This window comes from Penaeus japonicus, unplaced genomic scaffold, assembly GCF_977035675.1.
Source record: "Penaeus japonicus unplaced genomic scaffold, GWHDUDI00000001_assembly GWHDUDI00000027, whole genome shotgun sequence".
Classification (NCBI taxonomy): domain Eukaryota; kingdom Metazoa; phylum Arthropoda; class Malacostraca; order Decapoda; family Penaeidae; genus Penaeus; species Penaeus japonicus.
Genome location: NW_028234429.1, coordinates 4,316,480 through 4,326,479, shown reverse-complemented (window position 1 = coordinate 4,326,479; position 10,000 = coordinate 4,316,480). Strand labels below are relative to the sequence as shown.

Here is a 10,000-nt window from a genome sequence, read left to right as displayed (position 1 = left end):
TCACACGCCCGCCCTTGCACCCCCACCGTCACTATACGACGCCCATCACACGCCCTTGCACCCCCACCGTCTCTATACGACGCCCATCACACGCCCTTGCACCCCCACCGTCACTATACGACGCCCATCACACGCCCTTGCACCCCCACCGTCACTATACGACGCCCATCACACGCCCTTGGATCCCCACCGTCACTATACGACGCCCATCACACGCCCTTGCACCCCCACCGTCCCTTTACGACGCCCATTAACCAAACCAATCCCTGTTGTCTATTCCAGGTTCCAATGGGCAGCCGTGGCCAGTGCATACCAGCCGGTGGACGCGGACCTCGGCCTCCACCATCACGTTGGCATGAAAGCTGAGTCGAGGCGTAAGTTCATTTCGTTCAGGGAGACGTAGATTTTCATGGATAGAGTAAGGGAAAAGATAAATAAAGGAATTATGGATAGAGTAAGGGAAAGGATAACGAGGAATTATGGATAGAGTAAGGGAAAAGATAAAAAGAAATGGATAGAGTAAGGGAAAAGATAAAGATAAATTATGGATAGAGTAAGGGAAAAGATAAAAAGAAATTATGGATAGAGTAAGGGAAAGGATAACAAGGAATTATGGATAGAGTAAGGGAAAAGATAAAAAAAGGAATTATGGATAGAGTAAGGGAAAAGATAAAAAAAGAAATTATGGATAGAGTAAGGGAACAGATAAAAAGGAATTATGGATAGAGTAAGGGAAAAGATAAAAAAAGGAATTATGATAAAATTGCTGAAGCTGAGTTTGTCTCTAGTGTTGGATAAATCAATGGAATGTCAGCCGCATTGACGTCTGTCTGTCATAAATAGTTTTAGAGATGCAACCTCCCGCGGCATCTCAATGACCCCATTAATAAAACATGACAAGGACGTATAGCCTTGCAGAAACCTGTTATTTATTTATTTATTTTTTTTTTGTAAATTACTTGCTTTTGGGATTAACCTGCAGTGGAAACATGCTCATGTTTTTTTTCTTTCTTTCTTTAAAGGATTCTTTTTACTGATTTTGTTTATTCGTCTTTGATTTTGAGGTCAACCAGACAGATTCTCTCGGTCCATTTGCACCGGTTTGTAGACAGCTGGTTTGGAAAGTTCATCTATGCTATTTTGTCAACATCATTCACTCTTTATTCTCAATTCTCTTCCTTCTATTTCTTTCTTCTATCTACTTCCATTTCCATGCATGGGTTCTTCGAAAGGTATAACAGGAATATTATACTAGAGTTTGCATGTTCTTCAACCGCCGTTTATAAAATGAATTCCTTTGCGTCCTCTTGGTAATAAAAAGACTAACATCTGTCTGTGAAATTGGATTCCCTCGAGGTCGGTGCGTTTCCAGGGCCGTTCTTAACTCTCCTGTTTTCTCATTCGTTCCCTAACCATTAATTTCTTAACCTAGATTTTCTTTTCTTTAATCATTTTTCGAAAATTTTGCCATGCTTGATGCCTGTGAGTTTGTCTTATAACTTCCATGGCCGTTCTTAACTCTCCTGTTTTCTCATTCGTTCCCTAAGCTTTAATTTCTTAACCTAGATTTTTTTTTTTCTTTAATCATTTTTCGAAAATTTTGCCATGCTTGATGCCTGTGAGTTTGTTTGTCTTATAACTTCCATGGCCGTTCTTGCTCTCCTGTTTTCTCATTCGTTCTCTAACCTTTAATTTCTTAACCTAGATTTTCTTTTCTTTAATCATTTTCGAAAATTTTGCCATGCTTGATGCCTGTGAGTTTGTTTGTCTTATAACTTCCCTTTTAAGACTTGCTTCTGAACGCGTGGTATGCCGTTCCTTGTGATTCCATTATTTTTCTTCATTATCTATTCAGTTCATTATCTCCTGGCTTTTTTATGGACGAGGCAACAATCGGCCACTTGAATCTGTGTTTGCCATTCTTCAGATAATGCATGTACACTTCATTAATAGTAGCCTCTATTTTAATCATTTTTCTTTGGTCTTTTATTTTTTCCCCCTTTTTTTGTATTATTTTCGAGTTTCTCCTACGCTTTATTCATCTTTAATGTTCTTTTTTTTCGTTTTGCTCTTCCTTATCTCCTACTTTCTTACCATCCCTCACACCATTTCTTATCCTCATCTGTCAGTTCTCCTTATTTTTATTCTTTTTCTCGCTATCGCTTAAACTTTACTTTTCTATTCCCATTTATTATTCTACTGCTTCTCCACCCCTTACACTCTCTTTTTTTTATCCTTATCTTCTTCTTTCTCTACGTTTTTCTCTTTCTTCTCCCTCTCCTACCTCCATTCTTTCTTATTTTCTTTCATTTCCTCCTTTTCTCTTCCTCGCCTTTTATACTTTTCTCTCCTCTTTTTCTTTCTTCTCCTCTCCTTCTTCTATATCTTTCCCTCTTTCATTTCCTCTTCTTCTGTCTTCTGCCTCTTCTCCATTGCCTTGTCCTCTTCCATTTCCTCTTCTTTTCTTTCCCTTGAAACCTCCATATCGATCTTACCTCTTTCATTTTCCTCCTTCTTCACCCTCTCTATCTATCTTACCTTCTTTCATATTTCCTCCTTCTTCTCCCTCTCCTCGCCCTCCATATCTTTCTTACCTCCTTTCATTTTTCCTCCTTCTTCTCCCTCTCCTTCTTCCTCTATATCTTTCTTACCTTCTTTCATTTTTCCTCTTTCTTCTCCCTCTCCTCACCCTCCATATCTTTCTTACCTTCTTTCATTTTTCTTCTTTTTCTTCTCCCTCTCTTCGCCCTCCATATCTTTCTTACCTCCTTTCATTTTTCCTCTTTCTTCTCCCTCTCCTTCTTCCTCTTCCTCTTCCTCTTGCCGCCCCTGTCTGATCGAGCCCCTTCTCCCCCCTCTCCCCCCCCAGTGTTGCTGAACCCCCTAAGTGTCTTCGGAAACCCCAAGTGTGAATACGGTGGCAACGAAGGTCGCTGCTACGGGGAGGTGGAGTGCCTTGCTCTGGCTGGCCAATATGGCAACTTCTGCTCAGGGCTCCATGGACTGTGCTGCCTCTGTGAGTGAGCTTTTCCCTTCCCGTCAGATCCGTCCTAAGCTTTTTATTTCTCCTTTTCTATGTGTGTATTTGAAAAGTTAACCTTCCTTATCTCTTGTTCAGTTATGTTTGATCCTGCAAAGCCAGGGATTTTTTTTTTGCGTGGTTTCTTTCAGGTATTCGCAGAACTATGATTTATGTATATACAAGTGCATGTCAAAATGGATTTGGGTAGTTTTTTAGATATTTACTTCACCCATGAGTATTTTCGCCCCTTGGGCTCAGATGATTATTTGACGCTTTCTCGCGTTTATTTGGATAATCCATTTCTTAATTAGTATGTTGTCTTAGTTAAGTCCGAGGCAAATAATGAGTTTATTTTAATGATATCTGTGGATGTGCATGTAAAAAAACATATAAATACATAAGCGATACAACAATTAGTCGATAAGCTATTACTACATTTACCTGCAAGGACTAGTTTTAGTCACTAGAATTAAGATCATCTGATTTATGCACACGACAGGAAAGACCACAATATAATTTTTTTTTTTTCTGTAGACAGTTGAGACACACATGAACAGTTATTAGTTAAGAAACTAGTTCCATGATATGCCTTTTGCAAAAGCTAGTCTGGTGGAGATCGAGCTTTCTATATCATCAAGTGACTACGAATTCCTTCCTGTGAATACGGACGCCGCTCTAATGACCTGCAAATGCAATCTTGCTTTCCAGACGTCGCTTAATACAATGCAGAAGACTTTAGAAATTGACTCTCTTCGACGTGTGCACTTTCTACACCCTCTTTCCATTGCTCTGTACCTTGTCTTTCTCGGCCAAACCTGTCTTCCTCTTTCTTGCTTTCATTGTTTTTTTTTTTGTTTTTTTTCTGCCTCCATTCCCGCCCGGTGGAGGCTGAATGCAATAGATGGGACCCCAGTTTTCTATGCGTGTTGTTGCAGCGGTTGTCATTATGCAGTTACTTGGGTCCAGTTGCATATGAGTGCAGTGCTATGTAGTTTCATGGATAAGTACAATTTCATTTAAACGAAAGCTGTGGCGTAAAATTTGACATATATGAACAATCCAGCGAGCAATAAGTGTCGAATTAGTGCCACTCCGCGAACTTTACATCCCAACGCTTATTGAAGATCATGCAGGAGAGTCATTTGATCGTTGCAACCTCGACCACATACGCAAGTAGATCACAGATTCCTCGAAGAGATCGGGAACGAGTGTTGAAGAAGCTGTTACCAAAAGCGACCTCGAGCGACCGAGGCAACAACAGGTTTGGCGAGAGATTTTGCTCCGAACTAGAGGTCCTTAAAACGCCAAGATGAAGAAATTATAATATTTCTATCTCCCCTCCCCTCCCCTCCCTCCTTTCTCCCTCTCCCTCTCCCTCGTTCTAACACTAACCAGTACTTCAGGTGTTTACTATTCGAGGTAGCTGGAGCGACGCGGCGCCCGTTCAACCAGGAAGACCCCGTCGGCTCAGTCTAATTGGCAGGGAGAAACTAGATTTTCTTAGATCGTTTGTCAGATATTTTCGTTCTTCCACGCATATAAATACGGTTAATCGATCCGTAAAGTTTCTCTTCTCCTTCATTTTGGTGGAAACGAATTATTTCGGGTAAGTGGAGTTCGGGGATTCGTTTCAGCTGAAAAAGCAGCTTAATCTGCTTTGAGTATCTTTGTTCATGCTATAAAGACCCAAACACGCACTGATCTCTTGATCCGTCCATATATCTAGACATAATTTTATCTATACGGTGAGTGTGTAAGCACGTGTTTCTCCACGTTTTTCTTTTTTTTTCTTCCTTTCTATACAAGTCCCTCTCTCTTAATTCGAGTCTCTGCGAGTCCCCCCTTAAGGAGATAACATCGATAAATAGAAAACGGGTCGTCGGCGGCCTTCACCGGACTCGACCTCGTTTCGCGGCTCGCTTGACCCTCTTCCCCTCAAGGCTCGAGTTGTCGCTTGTCGCTATTTTATTGCACGAAATTGCACACCGACAAGTGATTTGAGTGCCAGTAAATAAGCTCTCGGTATTAGAGAAGTTTGCGGTAACAACGGGTTAGGGTGTTCGTGTTTAGTGTTAAAGGGCCGAGGGAGAGGGGAGGGAGGGGAGGGGGGAGGGAGGGGGAGGGGAGGGAGGATGGGAGAGGGGAGGGGGGAGGGAGGGAGAGGGGAGGGGGCCGGTGTGGAGGCGAATTATATGTTCAGTGGCCGGAGCCGTAAAGGGAAAGCTTGCGGGAGATTAATCACATGAAACGTAATTACATAATTGCAGATAATTGCATTTTCAAGAACAAAAAAGTCTTCGTGTCGATTACGAGTTGGTTGCTATGTTTTTGTTTAGATGATTTTATCGTTGTGAAATGCAAACAAATATACTAAGAATAAAGTTTTATTTTTTTTAAGTCGACGGTTTTCCCTGCTTTTGTTCAAAGATAAGATTTGATTCAAAGGGCGAATTTCCTTTCGTTAACCTTTCCTTCAGTAACTTCAGTAACTTCAGTAACTTCTCGCCAACTGTTACAACTTCCTGCACAACCACTTCCACCGCTTTGCCGCACCCCCCTCCCCCTCCCCCTCCCCCTCCACCCCACCCGACCCCCTTCCCTCTAGCCGGTCACAGGGTAAAACTGGCCAAGGCGACACTATACTCAATACCCTCTTGAACACCCACCCACCTAACCCACGCACCTGCCCACCGTTCCAAAGAGTGGGTTTAACTCTAGCCTTCCTCATCTCCTGGTCTTAGAGGGGGGGAAGGGGTAGCTCCCCCTCTCCCCAACCCCCTCTCGATAACTGGATGTCACAACAGGGAGTGATTGGCACGTCCCGTTCGGCATGCATTCAGGTTGCTCCTCTCTCTCTCTCTTTCTTTCTTTTTTCCTCTTTTTTCTCTCTTTTTTCTCTCTTTGTTTCTTTCTCTCTCTCTCTCTTTCTCTCCTCACTCCTCCCGCTCCCCCCCCCTCTCTCTCTCACTCTCTTACTCTCCTTCCTCCCCTCCTCCTTCTCCCTCTCGCCCTCTCTCTCTCTCTCTCTCTCTCTCTCTCTGTCTCTCTGTCTCTCTCTCTCTCTTGTCTTCCTTTGCCTCTCTCTCACTCTCTTACTCTCCTTCCTCCCCTCCTCCTTCTCCCTCTCGCCTTCTCTCTCTCTCTCTCTCTCTCTCTCTCTCTCTCTCTCTCTCTCTCTCTCTCTCTCTCTCTCTCTTGTCTTCTTTTGCCTCTCTCTCACTCTCTTACTCTCCTTCCTCCCCTCCTCCCTCTCTCTCTCGCCCTCTCTCTCTCTCTCTCTCTCTCTCTCTCTCTCTCTCTCTCTCTCTCTCTCTCTCTCTCTCTCTGTCTCTCTCTCTCTCTCTCTCCTTCTCCCTCTCGCCCTCTCTCTCTCTCCGTCACTCTCCCCTTCCTTTGCTCAGACTCTCCCCCTTTCTCCAATTCTCTTTCTCTCAGCAATCCACTCCTTCACACACTGTTAACGTTATGCAACAGAAAGCTAAAGCCCCAGAAGGCAGAAGCTATAGAAAATAACGAGGAAAAAGCCAAGCCAATAATAATGATAATGGTAACAATAGTAATAACGATAATGATAGTAACGATGATAGTAAGAACAGTGATGATAGTTATGAGATTAGTAATAATGATAACGATAATGATGAAAGAACAACACTAAGCTAACGCCAATCACAAAAGCAACTTCAATCACGACCCAGATCACCTACCACCAACTACTACCACCCAAAACGATGATACTAACAGCTACAACCTTACGTCATAAAATAGATACAACAATCGGCCCACCAAGAACACCACAACCATACTTCCAAACCGATAACAAAAAAAAAAAAAAAAAAAAAAAAAAAAAAAAAAAAAAAAAAAAAAAAAAAATAAATAAATAAAAATAGAAAAAAATAATAAAATGACAATCCTAACCCCACGCTCTCCTCCCGAACCCAGTCCATCGCACGTGTGGCCAGAGGACCTCGCAGGCTGTGTCCTACTTCAAGAATGTCCAGTACCCACTCGAAGACCGGACTCCAGAGGCATGCACGTTCGAAGTCGTGACGCGATCCGATGAATACTGCGGCTTGACGTAAGTTACTGTAGTGTTGGAGGAAGTAAGTGTGGTGTTGAAGAGCGGTGAGTCATTGCACTATAAGTCATCACTGTGGTGTTGGAGGAAGTAAGTGTGGTGTTGAATAGCGGTGTGTCATTGCACTATAAGTCATCACTGTGGTGTTGAAATAAGCCTTCTGACAGAATGGACAGGTTTTTGGTCACTTTATGTGAAATAAATTTCTTTTCAGTGATATGCTTTGGCGACGATTAGCAATGCATGGCGTAATTTTTCAACCGTTTTGATAATATGGGGGAAAAAATCTTGAATGATATAATAAATTTATTATGTGTATTGTTTGTTCTGTAACGATTATTATTCTGATGGGGATATACTTGTGTACTTGTATTTTTAAGAAATAAGAAAAGCGAATAAGTAAAAGATAAAAAAAAAAATAAAAAAAAAAAAAATGAAAAAAAATAAAAAAATAAAAAGAACATGCATTAGACCTAAGATCAAACCCAGAGAAGAATCCTAAAATACACACACACACACAAAAAAAAAAAAAAAAAAAAGAACAAAATTACGAAAGACCACACCCGCAATAACGAAACCCTCCTCACCTCCCTCCTAATGGCAGCCCAATCCTTCCAGGGTCGAGATGGAAGAGGCGGACTTCCCCCACAACCATGCTGGCGAATGCGACGGAGCCTTCTTCCACGTGACGGGGATTCGGGGCGATTCCTTGGACCCCAAGTGCGGAAGACTTACGGGACGCTCGTGTACGTGTCCTCCTGTTATCGGTGGTCTAGGCGCTGTTATTTTGTTATCAGTGGTCTAGGCGCTGTTGTTTTGTTATCGGTGGTCTAGGCGCTGTTATTGGTGTTCTGTTGCCGTTCTGCTTATCATTGAGTATTGTGTGTGAGAGATATCACATGTACGATATAGTATGTATCTATATATTTGTGGATATCTAGCTTTTTTTAAAGTTTTTGATCACACCTTCCATAGCTTTTTATCTTTATTTTGAAGGGGGGGACTGTTTCTACTGATGTTTAAAGGTATTGTGCATAGTATGGACATACCATAAAGTTTATTCCCACCATCATCACTATCGGAATCCCCGTGGCATTAACACTGTCATCACAATACCGTCATCACCATCATAACAGCACTATCCCCACTAACAACATCCCCAAACAACACCAAGTGGCTGTTTACCAACTCTCCTTTTCCTCCTCCAAAAGACTCCTACAAGATCGAGAATGTGGAGAGGGTGTTCATCCACGTGAACTCCACCTCGAACCGCAATTCGCTGTGGAAGATGAAGGTGACTCAGGTGCTGTGCAAGGACTTCGTGGGCGAGGACATCGGCGACAACGAGGGGCCCCTGGTCGTCACGCCACCTGGTGAGCGGCGGCGGAGACTCGGCTTGCTCTTTGGCTTCTCGTTATTTTCGACTGTTGGCTTTTCTTTCTTTATTTATTTATGGTTTCTCCTCCTCCTTCTCCTCTTCATCTTCATCTTCTTCTCTCTTTTTCTCTTCGGAGAAAGAAAAATGGATATACCATTGAAGCACAGTAAAATGTAAAGAAAAAGATGCACATAAAAACACTCACCCTCCTTATGCCCCTCTTTTCCGCAGTGTTCCCCCCGCCTCTCCCGACACATTCCACCACCTCCCGGCCGCCCATTGTCACTCAGCCGCCCATCGTGATGCCCCCCGCCCCTCCGCCCACTGTAGGAGGCCAATCGACCTGTGGCGTCAGAGGCCCTTCCTTCAATCAAAGCTCGAGGAGAGTAAGTTCAGTCTCTATTTCGTCTCGTCACTAGACGTTTGCGAAAATATTCCGGACAATGTCACTGTAAGAGCCGGCCAGAGCGCCGTGTGGTTTCGGGGAAGAGAGAAAAGAGTCGTGAATCCCCATAGGAAATGGAAGTTTGCACTATTATCATTAGCGTCCTCCCTTCCTTCTCCGTCCTACAGCCGGCGGGAAGGCGCCTGCCAGATCCTGCTGTGAAAGGTCCCCGACGCCGCAAGAACCCAGAACGACGCCGCCCTTCACGACGCCCCGACGGTACAGACGTCAAGACCGACAGGCGGGGTCAGGTCGCAGGGTCACAACCTTCGAATATCCTCAGAAGCGACAGCTGGGTCGTCCCAGCCCTCAACGACACGCTTTTTGCCCACTGTAAGTATGGTGATGATGGTGAGGAAATAACTATATTCACCAAGTCTTTGACTAGGTCGACACAAACCCTTGAGATCGGAGGATAATACTGCGTGTTTAATAAATCTAGTGCGTGTTTAATAAATCATTAGAAAAGACACAGAGCTCCTAAGATCTAACCCGCGGATTTACACTTCAACATTTTTCCAACTCGGCCTCGCTTTCCCCAGATGCGGGCCAGCCGAGTCCCTTCTCGTACCGCATCACCTACGGCCAGGTCGCCGGCCTCAGGGAGTTCCCGTGGCAAGTCGCCATGGAGGTCAACGGCAGGTTCCACTGCGGGGGGAGTGTCATCGGCGAGTACTGGGTCCTGACGGCGGCTCACTGCGTCAAGAGGTAAGGGAGGGAAGGGAAGGGAGGTGGAAGGGAGGGCGAGCACTAGAAAGAGGGAAGGAGAGAGAGAGGAAGGGGAGGGTGAGCACTAGAAAGAGGGAGGAGAGAGAGAGGGAGGGGAGGGTGAGCACTAGAAAGAGGGAAGGGGAGGGAGAGGGAGGGGAGGGTGAGCACTAGAAAGAGGGAAGGGGAGGGAGAGGGAGGGGAGGGTGAGCACTAGAAAGAGGGAAGGAGAGAGAGAGGGAGGGGAGGGTGAGCACTAGAAGAGGGAGAGGAGGGAGGGAGGGGAGAGAGGGACTAGGGGTGAGCACTAGAAAGAGGGAAGGAGAGAGAGAGGGGAGGGTGAGCACTAGAAAGAGGGAAGGAGAGAGAGGG

The 10,000-nt window shown here is 44.4% G+C and overlaps 1 protein-coding gene across 2 annotated transcripts in view; it reads left to right on the top strand.

The window, feature by feature from the left end:
• The window catches only part of LOC122252818 (uncharacterized), a 31,579-nt gene that overhangs the window by 15,203 nt on the left and 6,376 nt on the right, over window positions 1-10,000 (top strand). The window contains exons 2-9 of one of the 2 annotated variants that reach the window (XM_086552498.1): window positions 283-374; window positions 2,870-3,016; window positions 6,962-7,097; window positions 7,716-7,843; window positions 8,309-8,470; window positions 8,707-8,861; window positions 9,049-9,253; window positions 9,463-9,628. In XM_086552498.1, coding sequence (XP_086408624.1) covers window positions 283-374; window positions 2,870-3,016; window positions 6,962-7,097; window positions 7,716-7,843; window positions 8,309-8,470; window positions 8,707-8,861; window positions 9,049-9,253; window positions 9,463-9,628 — 1,191 coding nt within the window. The remainder of the gene's footprint in view (window positions 1-282; window positions 375-2,869; window positions 3,017-6,961; window positions 7,098-7,715; window positions 7,844-8,308; window positions 8,471-8,706; window positions 8,862-9,048; window positions 9,254-9,462; window positions 9,629-10,000) is intronic. The other variant, XM_086552499.1, reaches the window with a different exon arrangement.